The 19,709-nt window shown below is 40.7% G+C and overlaps 2 protein-coding genes across 3 annotated transcripts; one reads left to right on the top strand and one right to left on the bottom strand.

Moving 5' to 3' along the window:
- Positions 1–744: 744 nt before the first annotated feature.
- Positions 745–9,963, top strand: mat2aa (methionine adenosyltransferase II, alpha a). The gene is made up of 9 exons (XM_035141472.2): positions 745–1,128; positions 3,888–3,965; positions 4,507–4,629; positions 5,374–5,486; positions 5,627–5,770; positions 6,011–6,229; positions 6,467–6,649; positions 6,864–6,997; positions 7,119–9,963. Exons 1-9 carry the CDS (start codon positions 1,035–1,037, stop codon positions 7,219–7,221), a joined length of 1,191 nt encoding a protein of 396 aa, XP_034997363.1. The 5' UTR covers positions 745–1,034; the 3' UTR covers positions 7,222–9,963.
- Positions 9,964–11,145: 1,182 nt separating this feature from the next.
- LOC118098188 (prosaposin) lies at positions 11,146–15,298 on the bottom strand. 2 transcript variants are annotated; one of them, XM_035141787.2, is made up of 10 exons: positions 15,131–15,298; positions 14,971–15,017; positions 14,427–14,501; positions 13,373–13,501; positions 13,174–13,287; positions 13,001–13,081; positions 12,433–12,616; positions 11,854–11,918; positions 11,710–11,774; positions 11,146–11,527 (listed from the first exon to the last, which is right to left on the bottom strand). In XM_035141787.2, exons 1-9 carry the CDS (start codon positions 15,180–15,182, stop codon positions 11,718–11,720), a joined length of 804 nt encoding a protein of 267 aa, XP_034997678.1. In that variant the 5' UTR covers positions 15,183–15,298; the 3' UTR covers positions 11,146–11,527; positions 11,710–11,717. The 2 variants fall into 2 exon arrangements, with proteins under 2 accessions (XP_034997678.1, XP_034997680.1); XM_035141789.2 differs by having other exon boundaries at positions 11,715–11,774.
- Between the last annotated feature and the right edge of the window lie 4,411 nt (positions 15,299–19,709).

The following is a 19,709-nucleotide window of genomic DNA, read 5'->3' as shown; positions in this document are numbered from 1 at the left end:
TTTGATATTTGCACAGTTTCAGTCTTCTAAGGCTCAATACGTCATGTGAAATACGAGATTCGATCACTTTTTAAGGTCAATAAATCTCCTTTAATAAACCAACTATTTAATTTAGCACCAATGCAACCACCTCTTTCAAGCTTGGGAGGTTTTTCCTTCTGAACTGATGCAGTTTTCAGCAAAATCCCTTCAAAGTCATAATATTGACACTGTGTTTTTGAATTAAGAGAGAAAAAATGTTTCACAGATTCCGAAGAACATCAGTTAATCAGTAAATTTTTGTTGAGGAAGTTATATGCTCTATAGTTTTTTAATGCATTCTTAAAAGTTTGACTTACATCTTGAAATTGCAATTGATAAACCACATATTTTAAAAAGGATTTAGTTTGACTCTATCGTCAACATTTCGACTTTACGCTTGAAATTTAAAAAGTAACAAAAAATATCCAATATAGTTTGACTTTATTCTGAACGTTTTGAATGAATTCTCGAAATGCGATTTTTTTTTAACTCTTTAATTTACTGACTTTTAATCTCAGCATTTTGAATTTTTCTTGTTGAAATGTAAAATTAAAATACATATTTTATTTTCAAAATACAACATTTAAAAGAAAAAAATTAGATTGGCTTTGGCTTAATTGTCAAATGCTAAATGTAAAGAAAACATTTGATATTGTTAAACTTTATTGTCAATATTTGGACTTGACACTTTCTCCTCCTTCCCCTCGTGCACGGCTTCTCTCCACACACACTCACGCCCTCTCGCACCACGTGGTCTCAGCTCAACATCAACATTGGCTGCGTAGAGATGACTTGAAGGCTCCATAAAGTCCCAGAAGAAGCTGAAGAAGAGGAAGAGGAGTTCAGTGCTTTATATTCCATGCAGGGAGCTGAAGCTGATCAGTGTGTGTTTGTGTGAGAGGAGGAGATTTGTACAACCTGAGCTGAGTGTGTGTTTGTGTGTGACAGTGTTTGTGTGTGTGTGTGAGAGAGAGCTGCTAGCTGGTTAGCTGACAGTGTGTTCACCCACTAAAATGAACGACAACCTGAACGGCTTCAACAGCGACTCGTTCATTGATGAAGACTGCTTCCTCTTCACCTCCGAGTCGGTGGGAGAAGGACACCCCGGTGAGTTGCCTGACTCCGCGCTGTAAATTAGCCTGGTAGCATCCTGCTAGCTTCAAACAAGGTCGTGCGGCGTGTTGCTGTTAGCGCGTTGTTGTCAGTCAGCCGGGGAGCCTGTTCATCCTCCGTTCAGCCCCGTTAACACACTTCGTTCAGCCGCCACACACCGCGTGAAGTAACACAACCGAGGCTCCGCGTCCCGGGGGAGCACGGGGCGGCAACACACCGAGGGAAACTCCGGTGTTTAGTTTATTTACAGAGTTAACGACACGGCGGCTAGCTGTCGAAGCTAACCTCCCGTTAGCGCCCGCCGGTCATGTGGCTCCACAAGTAAGCTAGCGACATGGATTTACAGCATGTTTACACATCGGGAACCAGAAGAGCCACAAACATGGCTAATATAAGACTTTGATTCCCTAACTTTAAATCAGACATTTGTCTTTTCAGTTAGAAACATGATCAAATTCTCTTGGCAAGCCTCCTTTTAAATATTTGATTGTGTTAATGTTGAATTTTGTAGACTTCCCAGGGTCATCATTAAAGTGTAGCATATGTTTTAACAATAAATGCCAATATGTTATTTATTTAGCAATTTTAACAATGCGCAAAGGCACTGTAATGATGATAATGATAATATTAATACATTTAGATTAAATACCACCTTGTGTTTTGCAAGTTAAAAAAATTAATTTGAAGGCAAACAATAGGAAAAAGTTAAAATACAAACTATAGGAAACAGTTAAAAAGAAAACAAAAGGAAACAGTTAAAATACAATCAGAAAAATAAATTTGAAGATTACACAACATTACAGCACAGACACAGAAATAAGAAAAGTTACTGAGGAGTAAAGTGTAAAAACATAATGAAGTAATACATTATTAAATGAAAAACAGATGTTACGGTCAGAACTAGGAGAGAGCTCACTTATCAAATTTTCTCTGAGAGATTTGAGAGAGGATAAGTAATTGTTCCTGAGAGGTTTCTTCTGTGAGAGCCCTGACCGAAAAGACTGCGTCACCCATGGTCCTCGGCTGGGACTGTTTTAAACGGGTCTAAACAGAGGAGCATAGTTATAAGAAAACATAAAATCACATCATGATCACACATTAAAAGCAGAAAGGGGTTTATAAGTGAATAATCGGTCAAATCAAGTTTATTTATGTCACATTTCATATGACAAGCGTAGACTAAAACACAAAGCTGCACAGCAAATACATGACATGACTATACATATGAGTTAAAAATATTTAAAGTATGAAGATATTTAATATAAAAACATAAAGAAAAGAATAAGTAAATAGAAATGTTAATTAAATTAAACAGAATAAAAACAAGCAGGACAAGACACATTATAGTAAAAAGGCATAAAAAATACACTGAAGTCATTAGAAAGTGAAGTGATGAAGATATTGATGTCTAATCATCTCTAATAAACTCTCAGTTGATAGTCCATAATTCAAAACAACTTTATTTGTCCCTGGAGGGCAATTCTAATGCAGTCTAATACAAGAGCCCTGCAATGAATCATGCTTTCCCAAAGCTTTCACTGTTCATCTAAGCAGCAGCTGTTTAGTTTATCTGTATTTTGAAGGCTGCAGTTTAACAGCGAGGGTAATAAACTATATGTTGAAACACCTTCCATCCCCAACACTGACCATTAAGAGCTTTCTAAACTAAAACTAAACAGTGTAACCCCTATAACCCCCCCCATGAAGGTCAGACTTATTGCAGGGCTGTTGCATTAGACTGTGTTAGTTTTATTTTGGTGTTTGTAACTTTAAATATTAATTGAGAATCTATTCAGCCGGTTGTCATAGAGTGCACTGCAGTTTTCAGATTGCAGTGGGGGCAGCTCTAATGAAACGGATAATAGGATTACTTCTACCTAAATATAGGATCTGCAGGGGCTGCTGCTCAGCTGTGGGTGTAAAGTCGTCACAACCACACACTTTACGGGTTCAGGACAGTAGAAGCACCTGCAGAGACCGCTAGTAGTAACGCTCTTTAAAGGTCCTATTTTGTGAGGCAGGTAAAACATTTGGAACTTGTGTGACGGGCTCGAGCCGTTATTAGAATTCGGCCAAACAGGTCAGTGTTGGATCACGTCCCCAGTCCCTACGGGATGAGCGAGGTAGTAACGTTTTCAAGTTGTGAGGCCGTAAAACCTGGAGATGTTAGAAGTTATCAGAAATATTCATTGAGTTTGAGATTATCACTACGTGTACATCAATGTCCCTGAGACCAAAGCAAAGGCTGAAGAAAGATACTTTTTTTTGGTGTTGTTTCCAGTTCACAGACAGGTTCTATAAAGATTGTTGAGTTCATATTCACCATTTTTCACACCACATCGCCTTCTTTGTGACACCTGATACATGCTACTGTCTGTCATTTTTCTGCCCTTATTTTCCCTTTAGGTTGAATTCATTGGCACAATTTTTAAACCAGTTCTGACAGTTATTGGTCAGAACTTAAAATAAAAGCGCACGTTCAGTATAACAATGGTAACTGTGGTTTTAGCTTTAGATCATTTATAACCAGGACATTATAATCAGGATTTGTGTTGATGTAGTAAAACTGTTTTCATTTTAACCAACTTACATCTCATTTTCAAAGTATGCAAACCTGTTTTGCATAAATTCCTTTTGATCGGGGTGAACTTGTGCTCTACTACTGTGTAGATTTAACGATACCTTGAAACATACAAATGATTTGAAATGTGTTTTCAAGGTTTCTGAAACATTCTCTCATGTTAACTCCACAGATAAGATTTGTGACCAGATCAGTGATGCTGTGTTGGATGCCCACCTCTCACAAGACCCCGATGCCAAAGTAGCATGTGGTTAGTCTGTCGATTACCAAGTAGTTGTTGTTGAAATGTGCATATGAAAGATGAAGCCTTTTGCAAAATCAAGGTGAGGTTGCCATAATTGCATGCATATTAGATACTGCATCTCGGGTAGAGCTTTATCTTAACCTCCGCATACATGTGAAATGGGGGGTGTGTGCAGGAAGTTGAGCAACTTAGTATCCTCAGAATGGGGTTATCTATCCAGTCTAACCAGTTATAAGTGTTGATCTGTCCTTTTCTTAGCAATTTCTTGGCATTAAGCCTTTATTGATTACACTGTAAAGTATGAAAGGGGGAGAGAGAGTGGGGAAGACGAGCGTTGAAGGGCCAGGTCAGCTGCATCCAATCTATATCACTTCAATGCAAAGATGTTTCAAATGGAACATCGTCACGTCTCCACCAATGTTGAGCTGTTTTATGCCGTGTTTGACATAATGCAACCACTGACGGCTTACAACACGTACTTGAATCATCTGGACAAAAGGCCATCTCCCCCTCTCACCCCTCACACTACACGTCATTGTGTCCTCAGAGACTGTTGCTAAGACGGGGATGATACTGCTTGCCGGGGAGATCACCTCCAGAGCCACCGTCGATTATCAGAAGATTGTCAGACAGACAATCAAGGACATTGGCTACGATGACTCCTCCAAAGGTACAGTGATGAAAGTTGCTGGTTGTGAGTTCAGATCAGGTTGAGATTAACTCAGTTCGGCTCCATGTTCAAAAGCTTTGTGTTTTTTCCCAGGTGATGTCCTCTCCTGCAGATTTGCAGTGTCTTACCCATCAGCTTAAACTGGTTTAATGAAGCCGCCTTGGCTGACGCCACATTTCTAAGGGATGGGTGTCATCAGGATTTTAACACTTCTATTACTGATTCTGCTCATTGAGCAAGTATTTCACGTTTCAGTTGTTTTTATTTATTTTTTTCCAAGAGAATAAAGACCAACATTAAAAAAAAAAAAAACCATAAATGCAGGAATTTTTCTTTGACAGGTTTTTCATTGTGCAGTAGTTTGTCTGCATTCTGCCACAGAAACTGTTAATTGCTGTATGTTGCTCTGACCATTTCAGAATATATTTATTAACGCATCCTTTACATTACTTTGAGTCAATCAATAATTTAGCTACAGGGCTGTTTACTACCTGGTTTAGTACCCATCCCTCTACATGACGTTAACATACATTTGACTAAACCAGCCACACCTGTTCAGTACAGTTTGTTCACAAGTCATGAGACAAATTAAGTCATAAAGGGGAGTGTTTTCTACATTAAGGTGCATACTGTCTTCACTGTGATCCACACCCTGCCCTTCCCACATCATCCAACCCCATTTAAAGGAAGCTCAGTGGTCAGGACTGATATGGTAAAAAAGTTGTGAAACGTTTTGTTTTACAGGCTTCGACTATAAGACCTGCAATGTGCTGGTGGCTCTGGAGCAGCAGTCCCCGGACATCGCTCAGGGTGTTCACCTGGACCGAAATGAAGAGGACGTAGGAGCCGGTGACCAGGTCAGACTGTTCTTACATTTATGTTTTGGGTTTGATCCACAGACAACTGGTAACTGGATCCACAGATGTGGTGGTGATGTAAAGTTTGTGGTCTTGTCTTCCTGTTCTCATGCTGGGATTTGTGGCTACACCTCTGACAGGGTCTGATGTTTGGATATGCTACTGATGAAACTGAGGAGTGTATGCCCCTCACTATCGTCCTGGCCCACAAGCTCAATGCCAAGATGGCTGAATTGCGCCGAAATGGAACGCTGCCGTGGCTCCGACCTGATTCCAAAACTCAGGTTAGACAAGGAAACATTACCTCAACTTCCCCAAGGTCCAGCTGCATTGCTTTGAAAGTCAAACACTAAGAACATCTTATTTTTGTCTTATGTAATACTTTGTTTTAATGTTTCTCTCCATACATGCATTTTAAAGATTGCACATAGATACATTTTGCCATGACTTCCGATCAGACAGTTAACAATTCAATTTAATTATATATATTAGATATTTATTTGATCATGTTTTGTCTCCATCAGGTGACCGTTCAGTACAGACAGGACCGAGGTGCCATGGTGCCGCTGCGTGTCCACACCGTTGTGGTGTCTGTGCAGCACGACGAGGGCATAGGTTTGGACCAGATGCGCCATTGTCTGAAGGAGCAGGTGGTGAAAGACGTGATTCCCAGTGGGTACCTCGACGATAACACCATATACCACCTGCAGCCCAGCGGCCGCTTCGTCATTGGGGGACCTCAGGTGAGACTTCTTTAAAATCTTTTATTTGGCTAATTCAGCCACACCAAAAACAATTACTGCAATTTTGTACTCAACAGACACATTAAAGGAATTTGGAAAAATATTGTAATGGCCTGATTCCACATCTGATGATATTTTTTAACTTAATTGAGAAAGTAGAGGTAAAAAGTAGCTCCTGTAAGAGGCTTCTTTCAAAGGTTCCCCTGTATGTATAATGTGCCTGTTCCTTCCCAATAGGGTGATGCTGGTCTGACTGGTCGTAAGATCATTGTCGATACCTACGGGGGCTGGGGAGCTCACGGAGGCGGAGCTTTCTCTGGGAAAGACTACACAAAGGTAGACCGCTCCGCTGCCTATGCTGCCCGCTGGGTGGCCAAATCTCTGGTAAAAGCTGGGCTCTGCAAGCGTGTGCTGGTCCAGGTGAGTTCACAGTAACGTCTAGTGCTAAATTCGTATATCTATATATTGACTAGGCGGATTTATCCATGACCCTTTTTACATTCCTTTTTCACAATTCAGTACTTATTGTCAATATTAAAAAACACAGTATATACTAAATGCTTTCCAGTCTCTCCATCCTCTCTCTTGTTTCAGATACATTTATTTTTGTTTGCATTATTGTCATCTGTTTCAGGTCTCCTATGCAATTGGAATTGCCCATCCCCTCTCTGTCTCCATCTTCCATTATGGGACGTCCCAGAAGAGTGAGAGGGACCTGCTGGACATCGTGAATAAAAACTTTGACCTCCGTCCAGGGGTTATCGTGAGGTATGGTGTGGTGTCTTATTTCTGAGTTGTTGTTTTTGATGTCGCAATTAAAGTTCCCGCTGTACACACTTTACAAATATCCACAGTTTTTATACAATGTATTTATTTTGTTCTGTCGCAGGGAGCTTGACCTGAAGAAGCCCATCTACCAGGGCACTGCAGCCTATGGCCACTTTGGTCGGGACGTCTTTTCCTGGGAGGTGCCCAAGAAGCTGAAATACTGACCCCCTCCTCTGATCTCCCAGCAGGCCTTAGGTGTATTACAGATAAACCTGTGTTCGTCTTCTTCCCTCCTTCCTCCTCCTCCTCCCTCCTCCTCCTCTCACCCCTTCCTCCTTGCACGCACAGCCACATCACCACAACCTCTACAACACGAAAACATGCCCTTTTCCCACCTGTTAGACGTGTACACATCCTTGAAGAGACAACAGAAGTATTTCGGTTGTCAAAATATTCAACTGAGCAGTGTTAGAGAAATGGTACATTCAGATTTGAGCAGTGCTGCCAACTTTTATTTATCTTAGCTCTGGCGTACTCGTACTTTTTGCAGGGTGAAGTTATTTAGTGTCCTTACACTGACTGGTATAATTGACAATTTATATTAAAACTATATTTATTGTTGATTTCCAACAGGACCATGTGCATACATGCCAGTAATGGAAACATTTCCAGTATCCCTCAGTTTAAAAATTGACTCTCATTGCAGTTTAGCTGCAGAAGCAATCAGAGCTTGTCGTCCTCTGCTGCTTTCTCTTTAAATGTCATTTCCAGTGTCCCCTAACTGCGTTGGGTTAAGAGCCATTTAGTGTCGCATCAGCTCTGTTTCCCGTACAGCACACATCCTGTCTGTTTTTGAAAATTTGAAGGCACAATTGGGGCGGAGTGATCTAAAACCTGCTTATCCTTCTTCTCTGTGCAGTCCCTTCAGGCCATGTTTTTTCTGACGTTTTACAGAGAAGTCAGAAGCTGCTAATGACCTTGTGGCATTGTTGGGCTGCACCCCGAAATCACTCTATATTTGTAAATTTTTCTTGGTTTAAATGTCATGTGAGTGTTTCAGATGATAAATGTGTCAATGTTTTACTGACCAAAAAACAAAACAAAAGGCATGGCACAGTCCTCACCCTTCCTTAAGACTGAATCTGGGTGTAGCTACAGAGAAACCCAGGCTCAGTTGCCTTTGGACGGGGGCTGCCTTTATCCCATGGCAACATTGTACTTGAAATAATTTATATAATGTTTGACGAGCAAACGATTTACCGTCAGCCACTCAGTCACACCTGCACATGATATTCAAAACAGAACTGATATGGAAGAACATGAGCAGACAAAGAGATGAGGGGCTGCGCACAATCCGCTTAGTGAATGTAAGACGTGACTTCTCTGGTCTTTCGAGCAGAGTTAGTTGTGTAAAAAACGAAACCGTGGGATCAGATTTGTAACTGTTTGCTTGTGGAGTTTGAATCTTCCACTGGAATTGCACAGTACAGCCAAAATGGAAAAGACGTTTTCAATGTCACGTGTGCAGTAGTGTTGAGCCTAGAACTGAAGGTTATTTTATAAATTTATTTATTTGTTTTTAGACATATTAACTCTGAGGGTCATGAATGGCAGTAGTCCAAAATTCCAACCTTTTCCTACCTGCCAGTTTCTTTAAAGCCAGGATGTGGTGCAAACAGTATATGCCTTTGCTTCCCCAGATGTTCTTTGACTTACTCCTCGATGTGTAGCAACTTAAAGGGTACTGGAAAATTACACTGATTTAAAAGAACTGTTATTTGATTAAAGTAAATAGAAAAATGTGCTCAGATAGTTCAGGTTACGGTTGCTTGGTAACGCAGTAGTTGATGCTCTCATGTACAGTGACTGACAACCATTAGTCATCTGTTGCACGCACCCGTCTCAATTGCGCTCTGTGCAACCTGTGCACCGTGATGTCGTCCATAAGCTCTACTTCCAGCCCAAGGGACCACTGTTTTGTTTTTTTTAGCATTTACTGTTTAGAGCGACCCGGCAAGCACCTTCCAGGTGTGTGTGTGTGTGTGTGTGTTTGATTCGCTTTACTGGACGCGGTCGCCAGGTGGTACATCGAATCAGCAGCAGCCAATTTAATGTGGCTCTTTTCATTTGTTGCATTCTCAAAATTTGAATAATTCCATCATCTTACTTGTTTTTATTGATAAGGACTTTAAAATATACAAGGCAAAAATAGCAAATGGGCCTAAGAGCCTAAAATACTGACCATTAAAATTGCTCTGAAAAGTACATGTTCACTAAAACTACTTTGTTACAGTAATGTGAGTAAATATAACTCTATCCTCTCACCAGTGGTCAACACAGCATAGTAACAGGATTAAGGCTAAAACAGCTGTAACCCTAAGTTAAGTTACTATTCACTGGTCTGAGTCTTTGTCTAAAAGCTCTTTATCTTTATTATAGAACGATTGCACTGTGTCTCCATTAATGAAACTGAATTTAAGGATTGTTTTCTACTCACTCAACACTGATGTCTCATTTATGTTGGCTCCACCTTGTGGCTCCTCGACGGTACTCCAAAGAAAGCTCCCATATGAGCCACAGAGTGGCGCTGTAGGAGCTTTTCAGATTCATGTGTCTGTGAGATCCTCAACCTCATACTCAACCTAACGCCTGGTTGGTGTTGTACAGAGAAACCAGCCTGTTTACAAGTTGATGGTGGGTTAGAGGACCACTTTTTTTCACTGTTAATAATTGTTTTAATTATTGAAAGTGAGTCCGTCACTGTGGTTGCTGAATGTGTAAAAGTGCCTTTTCTGCAATGTCCCCAAATATCTGACTTCTTACCTATTTACCCCATACCCCCTAACCCCCCAGTTTCTCCCCTGAGGCAGCAACTTTTCCCTCTAAATACTGCAGAGTATGATCTGGTGTTTTCTCTTTTAAATCCCTCAAATAAAGTGCACACTTGCTTGTGCTCATGGGCTGGGCTTCTGGCTATGTATTCTCTTATTTATTTATTTATATATATATAAAACTCTTAATTATTTGTTTAAACAAGTTGTTAGTGGAGGTTTTTGCAACAACATGTTTTACACCAGACTCTCGCAGTGACTTCTCTGGCTTTTTGGACCTCACTGAAGATTAATCTGAAAACTGTTGACATCCTTTTTTATGAGAGTGCAGTCTGTGGTCAAGTGGTCTTTCATAGCCCATAATATACATACCTCATTTAAAGGGGACATAGCATGCAAATTCCACTTTGTTAGTGCTTCTACAGGTTAATGTGGGTATCTGGCATGTCTACCAACCCAAAACTCTGGGGAAAAACACTGCGCTTTGTTATAGTTCCTCTAAGTCAGAAACGTCATGCTTGAGCGACTTGATTGCGCTTCCTGGGTATTGTGTCGTAACAATACACTGGAAGTCTCCTACATGGTCTTGGCCCCCACACTCGTTACTTCCGGGTTTACACCGGAGGCTGCGAGGCAGCGCAGCGCCGTTCCCAAGCACGCAGCCGGGCTGTTCACACGGGACGAGCATTTCTCCGCTGGTCAGCTCGCGATTCACTCACATGTGGCATTTGTCTGGATCGTTGGGACTGGGAGGCTGCAGCAGCTGCTCGGGAGCGACCGCTCGCTCTCCCGTGCGTGAGCTGGAATTTGTGTCAGCGCCACACAGCAGCAGTGTGGAGGACTTCCGCAGTGTTCAGCGCTACTGTAACCCCCGAACCCCGACATTCAACGGGTACAACAACAAGCGGAGAAAGCAGAATCGCGGGCTGACCTTATATATACAGTCTATGGGGCTGACCAGCGGAGAAATGCTCGTCCCGTGTGAACAGCCAGGCGGCTGCGCGCTGGAGAACGGCGCTGCGCTGCCTCGCAGCGGTCTTCCACACTGCCAGCTGTGTGGAAGACTTCCGCAGTGTTCAGCTCTACTGTATGCCGGGTTACAGTAGTTCCGCCGGGTTACAGTAGTTACGCCGGCTACACCGGACGCGAAACGGTGTGGAGGGCTGTTTTATACAGGGTAAAAGGGTGCTGTTTTATATGATCCTTGTGGTATTTTGACCAAAGTATGTTACAGACATTTCATTAAGACCCCAAGGAACCATATCAACTTGTGGTAAAATGGGCATGCTATGTCCCCTTTAACAAAATCTATTGAGATCATTTCCCTGAGATCTTTATTAAAAATACACTTAATTAAAGCTGATTAAGCAATTCATTTTTTACTCAGTACAAAAATCTAACCAGAAACCCTGATTAACAAAATAGAAAAAAGTGAAAAGTTTACAGATTCATTGTTTAAATGTTAGCGTTTAACATTTTGATCTTGTTTAGCTTGTTTAACGTTCCTCACAACTGAAGTTCACATCATTTTGTTAATAAAATGTTTCAGGCAGAGTCACTGTCTTCTTCTTAATCTACTCTAAATCTACAGTAAGGTCCTAAATCAGTATGTGAAAGAAGTAGAGACGATCACAGGTGGTTACAGTTTGATGTTGAAAGATCATTCACGGCGGCGATGACTCATATTTTCAGTCCCGTCCTGAAAAGAGCAGTTTGGAGAGATCTGTAATGTTGCTGTCAATCAATTAAACAATCAAATATTATCTGTACAGCCCATATTCACAAATCACAATGTGTCTCATAGAGCTGAACAAGGTGCGACATCCCCTTTCCTCAAACCCTCAATTGTATGTTTATTAAATTCACCACCAAACTACCCACCTCACATTTTAGAGCGTGTTGCTGTCGAGCGGCTTCCAGGCAAATCTCTGGCAGTAGAACAGAGTCTGTGAACCAGGTAAAGAACGTGATCATCACTGAGAATTCACAAGTTAATCAACTGCACAAGAATCGCTGTTCACTTACTCCACATCTGAGGGCAGTCGAGACGTCTCTGCACCTGTATGTTGTCACAGTGCACGGGTCTGAGACTAAATAAAGAGACAACGAATTAATCATTAATAGACAACAAAAATCAATTTATTCCTGATTATTGATTAATAATCCCTTTTTTAGGATTTTGGACAGTTTCAGCATTTCAGCTTCTGTACCTAATTTGGTTTATTACTGGGATACATAAATGTAACAGCGCCGTCATTAACATTAATGGAGTGTTTCTCCAGAGGAACGTTTGGAGCTGATCAGTCGGAGGTGTGCGTGTGTTTGAGGGCCGACACCTCTGCCGTACAGAACTGTGTAGTTTGTTGTGAGGGAGAGTGAAGGGGAAGAACGTCTTCTGTGCCATTGATATGACAAGATAACGTTGGCTGTGAAAATGATCTCTATCGGGCTTCTGACTGTCAAAAGTAATTTATTACTTTGGGCTGTTTGGTTGAGTATTCTTTCCAAATTACTGGCTGAGCTGTGACTCATTTACTCATAAAAAAAATACCCATAATTTAAAAGTTCCTAAGCTGCAGTCGTGCGGACACCAAACTGACTGACCTGCCACAGCAGCGTCCTGCCACTCGCACTGGTGGAGGAGGGAGCAGACGGCCCGAGGCGTTGCAAATCTTGTGATTGCGTCCAGCACCGTCTTGCCAAACCTGTCTATGAAGGCCTCGCACTGGTCGTGGTAGGAAGCGGGCAAAATGTGACAAATCTCCTCCAGCAACCTGACCACTTCTGCCTGTTAGAGGAGCGGGACGGACAACAATCAGTTCATTTCATCTGTAGAGCAGCTTTCATACGGGTTGGTGCAGCTCAAAGCTCTTCACCATTGACAGCTGAGCCAAGAATAAACAAAACAAATAAAATTGCTGACACTGAAAAACCGTAAAATTGATTTTAAGAGACAAAATCATTAAAAAAAAACTTTCAAAATGCATTCCTCACGGGGGGGACGTGAAAAATCTCCCACTGCGTCACTGTGTACATGAGCAGGATGTAAAACATAAGCGGGCACCTTGATGTCGCACGCACGGCGTCTGGTGGCATTTGAACGTCTCCGTGCAGCACAAAGAGACACTGTGATCTCACACACGTGTCCCTTCACTGCAGCAGAGTGACTCACCTCCGTCCTTTCTTTAGGCAGCAGGTCCTCCAGCGTCTTGAGGAGGAACAGGCAGAAGGAGCACGCTGACGTGGGCCGCCCCTGACAGACAGACACAAAGAGCGTGAAGCACAGGGAGTTCAAGTTTCCCCTCAGTAATTATAGCTTTCCTTTCAAATATGTACTTTACTCACGTCTTGGCTCGTCACAGCAGCCTGCAGGGCCTGCTCGGCAAAATAGCTGAGCATCTTCTGTTTGTCACGAGACGAGCCACAGAGTCCAATCAGTTTGCAGACCTCCACTGGTTTCTACAGAGAAAGACACGTGACGGTAGTGCAGACCTCTGACAGCAAACTGTTAGTGATTCAGTCCTGACACTTTCCCTGAACTTACTACAAATCCAGTTATTAAGGTGATGGCCAGTGGAAGCATCCTCTCCACCTCTTTTCTGCAGAGAATGGCAACGCTGGGCGGGCCGGGCAGGTGGTCACACAGAGTCTCAAGGCCATCTATCACCTTTTTCTAAGTGAAGACAAAAAAACACTTTTATTGTAGGAGAGGTGCAACATTATCCCCTTCTGCCAACGACAGGCACAGATCAGACGATTGAAGCAATGTATGCTAAATTGTTTTCTGGAGTCTTTTAATCTGGATTTTTAAAACGTGCAGGACAAAAAGAGGCTGAGAAACAGGAACCAATCCGTAAGAGTGGTCAGAAGATATCTGGTCATCTCTTAGTATGAGGTGCAATGAAAGAGGCAGTCGATCATGATGGTGGATCCTGATCGTGTTGGCTGCTGACCATGGACTATGATTAAAACAAGACTGCTTGATATACAATATGTCTAATCAGATACTCTGCCATTACTGACAATAATCCATCGATTCATCTACCTTCCATTATGCTACAAAGTGTTTATTCTAACCAATGCTGCAAATACTCTTATCTTTCTGATGTTCTCCATTACACGTGGCATCTATTGCACTTCTGTCCGTCCTGGGAGAGGGATCCCTCACATGTGGCTCTCTGAGGATTCTACCTTCTTTTTAGTCTGTTAAAAGTTTTTTTTTTTATCCATTGTAGGTTTTATATCATGCACTTTTTCTTGTATTTTTAAACATCACCCGGTGAAAGTTTGTGTAATTGATTAAATGTTACTGAATTGTTTTCATCACAGAACTTAAATCCAAGTTTTCGTAAGTGGTCAATAAGTAAATCTCTTTAATTCATAAATTTTGGGGCAACCTTTCCTTTATCATGTGTTTGTGTGCATGACTGAATGTGGAGTAGTGATCTGATAAAAGAACAGGGGAACAATACTTATTTTTAACCTAATGGAAAAACTATTCAACCACAGATCTTAGCTCTTGAGATCTGAATCTTGGCCACAACATGATCAGTTAGCGAATATGAATTGTCTGGCTTGTGCTCCACTGTTGCTCTCACCTGCAGGTCTGCACTGGAGAGCAGGTCCTCAAGGAGTTCAAATATTTGTGTGCAGTCCTTGCAGACGTCGCCGGTCTGAGTATAAAATCAAAATCACATAATGAAAATATTGTTAATACTTCAACTGATAAGCTCTTGTTTAGTTGTCAATGGCACTTCATGTGGTCAGAAATTGATTCAATATTCATATATTGAGTTTTTCAAGAAATGAAATTGCGGCAGTGTCAGTTCCTCACGATGCAAAACTGAAATATTAAAAAAACAAAGTTTTGTTCTGTAAATTTTTGGCGAAGAGGAAGTACATGAAGAGACTTCCTGATTTTGAACAATGCAAATTTCAATTCCTTCTGAAGTAGATGAACTATGTTTCTTCACAGTTGTTCTTTTGCTTTAGATTTAGTTGCATGTCAGTAACTGCAGGTATTTCGGAATAATAGCGTTTGATTCATATTGACCTGTTAGCATCTGTCTACCTTCAAGACAGGTGTTATGTATGTGAATCATTTTTTGATTTTGTTACCAGAAATGAGGAATCATTACTTACGGCTGTCCAGGCGTCTGGAACACGTTGCAAGGCACCTGCATTCAGAGCTGTGGAGATGAATGTTAACTGTTATTTATTTCATCCCTTTAGTTTTTCACTCTATACTCTCGGCATTAATTCATCTTCTTATTGCAACTGATACATTTTTGCGTTGTCTTACCAAAGCTCTGGAGTCCGATGTAGAGAAACAGCATGAACTGCAGCGCGGCCATCCTCGGTTAATTTCAGGCTTTTTACTTGAACGTCCTGTGAGTGCAGTTTGTATTTCACGTGACCCACTTGCCTCTCGTACTACTTTGATTAGAGCTGTGAGCAAAGCAGAACATTGTTTCCTTTCACTCTTCGTATGCTAATATTAGTCAAGTTTCATGTTCAGTTCCTCAAAATCAAGGTGCGACAACTTGACAAGCCTTATTTGAAAACCTCAGACATGTTCGCTTGTGTTCTGTAGATGCACAGACACACAGTGTAGTTTGGTTTATTAACAGTGATAACTGATGTATATTTTAATCTTTTATCAATAATAATATTCATCCTAATGTTTTTAATGTCAGTGTAATGTATAATCATCACCCTTTGCCCACACTGAAGCTAATAACTTTCACATGACAGACTGATTTCTACAATACACCATTTATACATATTGACATGACAAAGCGTCCCCAATTGCCCCCTAGTGGCTGGATGCTGTATACGTCATAAATCCCACCTCTTCCACTTCAGCAGATTGGACATGGACCAAACTAAAACATCAAATACACTTTTTTCAGAAGGTGGTTCTGTTATTTTAGGTAGTTCTTATCAAATTGCTATATGTTCAAATGTAAATTTTGCAGTAAGTTTGGTTTTAGTTAATTAATTAATGCTATAAAAGCATCGTGATTGACAGCTGAGACTGAGATACCATTGATCAGGGGTGTGTATCGGTGTAGCAGCTCCGCCCCCTAATCGCTACTAAGCAGCCTCTGGCTCCGAAACTGGCAGCGTTTGTATCGGGGATATTTTGGCTTCATTTCTGGATAGTGGGGAAGAAGTACGGACGCGTCCTCCATCTTTATATATCGTCTGTGAATAGGACAAAATGACTCTGCTGCTTTAAAACAGCTCTCTGAACTTCACAAAACTGTCACAGCAACTAGTCAAACAACACGGAGGAGAGAACGTGTTTTATGTGATTTAACCATAACCGGGGTCGTATCAGTCTCTGAGTGTTAACACCAAATAAGAAATCCATTGAAGACCGCTGATTGTGTCCTTTATCAAACTGTTAGCTATCGTTGTTTGTTTTATCCGTGACGTTGCACAACCACGCCTGGAAGTTTTTCTTATTGTTATCTAAGGTCTTCCTGCCCTTTTAACCAAACTGCAACAGAAAAAACTTCAAGGAAATCAGCAATGAGCACAATCTTTGCCTGGATCACATCGACCTTTACGATCAGGAGTACAGTTCGGCGTCAGTGCTTCCTTCTTTGTACCGGTTCAGCTTGAGAAACGGCCCTGACATTTCCAGCTGCCTCTCTCAGCTTAAGGTGTCTTTGTTCGACACATTGCTTTCTTTTTTGTTTTGCAGTTTCCAAACACATTTGCTTTGTTCCACCTAGATTTGCCTCAGTGACCAGCAGGGTCTACGCCTGCCTATTGTGTCATTGCCCTCGAATGTAATGCTGTTTGTCTCTTGTGGAGTTTTACTCAATATTCAATAAGGAGACATTTAATTTGATGTTTCTTTCTATATAATTTGTCATGCAGTCTCTACCTTGGCAGAAACATAATCATACAGAACATATACGAGTTTTAAACAGTTTTTAAAAATGATTAACAAGTGATGCAATGTGAGTAATTGCTGCTTCTCTTTGTTCACATCATTATTATGTGCACTTAATAACTTCTTAATAAGTTTCATTTCAAAGACACGCCCATGCTGGTAATTGTGAGGTTATTTTTTCACTACTTCCTGTAAATACATTTTTTAAGTGATCTGATTGAGTGTGATCAGGCCACACACACACACACACACACACACACACACACACACACACACACACACACACACACACACACACACACACACACACACACACACACACTGCATCTGTAAGTAAACACAACATTTTGTAGTCTCTGGATCTGCTTTCTTACTTGTGGACTTCCTCACTTTGTAAAACCTTGTTGCTTTACAAAACAACCAAGACAGAATTGAGGAAGCTGCTAGTTCCTGCACTTGTGCTTTATAACAAATTACAGTTGTAATCACTTTTGATGCAGATAGTCGGTCTAACCTAGTTGTGTTATATTATACAGATGTTATACAATTTTACATCAGTTCAAATGCCCAACACTTCAGCCTGAAATAATACAAGTATTGCAAGATGAGAAGTTTTAGTGGTTTAAACTTTAAGCGATTTTGCACAGGGGTTCACTTTGACCGAAAAGAGTGGGTTTCGTTGTATGTTATATATTTCTATAACACAGGGGTCATCATCTACTGTAAATGAAGCATGCAACTGTTTGTAATTTGTAGAATTGATTTGGTGTTCTGTCTTACAGTGAAACACAGAACATAGATTAGTGTATCTGTATAGAGTAGCTTGTGGAACATAAGCTACTCTATACAGAAGAAGGAATGATGATGTGAATCGGGTGTTTGCATCCCTCAGCAACATAATCCAGGAAAACTCCTCCTGGCTGTCCAGGAATTTAGCACGTTTTCATTTTATCATATCAAATGTCAGTCTTTGTGCTCGTCCAGCCTGAGAAACTGCTTCATAATTTTACTGACTTGACTCTCTGCTCATCAGGGTTAGGGTTAGTTTGTTCCTCCTGTTCCTTCCTTCTGTCAAGTTACCGCATTGTTCCGCAGCGTAGTTATGCAACTGTCATGACCGCTGTCCTGTAGAAACTGGTTATGTCATCATCATCATGGCCTCTTCAGCGGTGACTTCTGTCTGTTTTCTAAAGCTGAGAACGTCTCGTTCTGTGTCAAGTTCCTAATCGCGATAAGATGAGGTTTTCCGGTGAAATTATTGTGGCCGGATTTGGTGAAGAACACAGAGGCTGTTTCCTCTGTACTATGGGAAATGCTGAATTTCTTGTAACTTGTTGCTATTAAATAATATGAATCGATCAATCAATCAGTTAAATTTTGTTTGTAAAGCCCATATTCCCGAATCACAATTTGTGTCATAGGGCCTAATAAGGTGTGACTGTATCTGTGACTGTATCTGTGACTGTATCTGTGACTGTATCTGTATCTATATCTATATCTGTATCTATATCTATATCTGTATCTGTATCTGTATCTATATCTATATCTATATCTATATCTATATCTATATCTATATCTGTATCTGTATCTGTATCTGTATCTGTCTCTGTCCTTAACCCTCAACAAGAGTGAGGAGAAACCTTCATCCAAACCATCAACAAAATAACAACATTTACAACATTCATGAGAAATATAAATGGAGAAGTATATCAATGTTTAATACAAATTCATACAAAAGAAAAAGTCTGACAGAGATGAAGGGAGCTGTAATGACAATTGTAATTGTAATCAAATTACACTTTATTTATAAGGCGCCTTTTAATGCAAAATTGCAAGATGCTTAAAAATAAAGTTGAAATACAACAATTGACTTAAATGGATAAGACACAAATGAATACCGTTCAACGTTATGTTAAGAAGTTGAAACATTTGCCAACTTTTGTTGTAGTAATTGAAGTAGTTGAATACTAATTGAGGTATTTTTTATGAGTTGGAATTTTTTTTTCTTTTTTACACTGTGGCTTAATGTGGCTGAACAATGTCATGTTTAGCGTGTTTGCATTTAACTGCCGGCCTCTCGGGTTTAAGCTTTTATCTTCCACAAAGTAAAAATAAGAACACAGTCTTATCTTTGTGGGGGTTGCAGTCCAGCTCTAGTTTTGAGAGTTTACTGTCTTAACGTTTATCCCAGAACTATCAAGCTGAAAACGACGCGATCTTCTTACAATGCCGTCCACTGTGTATTTTATTATTTCGCATACCTGACTCTCAACTTATCTTTATGACTGTAAGTAAGTGTGGTTCCTTCAAGGAATTCAAATCTGCAGCAGCTTGGTAATTGCACCTCGGTAGAATTGTGAACCGATCATAAACCAGCTCAACGTGAAGAGAGCCGATTGCAATTCTACAGACTAATACTTCCTTGTGTATAGCGAGGAGAAGGGCCCATAGCACATATGGGGAAGCAAAAAAAAAAAGACTAAAGAGGCGCTGACAGACGCTAATGATAGAAATCATTACCATGAAGTTCATGTGCAGTTGAGTAAACCAAATACCTGTCGTCACAGTTATTGAAGGTGAGATTCCATGACACAGTGAAACTGTTTTTTCCAGTCTCAGTTACCTTCTGCTCATTTGTCAAGCTGGTACTTTTTTCTCTTCATGTGTTCAACTTGTGAAATCAGCTGTGCAATCTGCACATGGGCCGCTTCCTCCACAAAACCAGTTCCTTGCAGGTGAATTTTTTATTTTTTTTTTGCGAAATTGAATTCACCCATAACAATAAGATACTGAAGTGTCGTCGCAGCGTCACACTGATCTGGGAATGACACTGATTATAAAACATTTAGTGCTGCCAAGGAAATGTCATCTGTGACATCTAATCTGTGCTTTAAAGAAGTGTATTGCATTCACTTGAAAACTTTCCGAGATAATTCTCTTTTTGTTTTGTTCAAGTGAATGCGATACGCTTCTG

Source organism: Hippoglossus stenolepis, chromosome 18, assembly GCF_022539355.2.
Source record: "Hippoglossus stenolepis isolate QCI-W04-F060 chromosome 18, HSTE1.2, whole genome shotgun sequence".
Taxonomy (NCBI): Eukaryota; Metazoa; Chordata; class Actinopteri; order Pleuronectiformes; family Pleuronectidae; genus Hippoglossus; species Hippoglossus stenolepis.
Note: the sequence above shows the minus strand (reverse complement) of the source record. Positions and strands in the feature narration are given on the sequence as shown.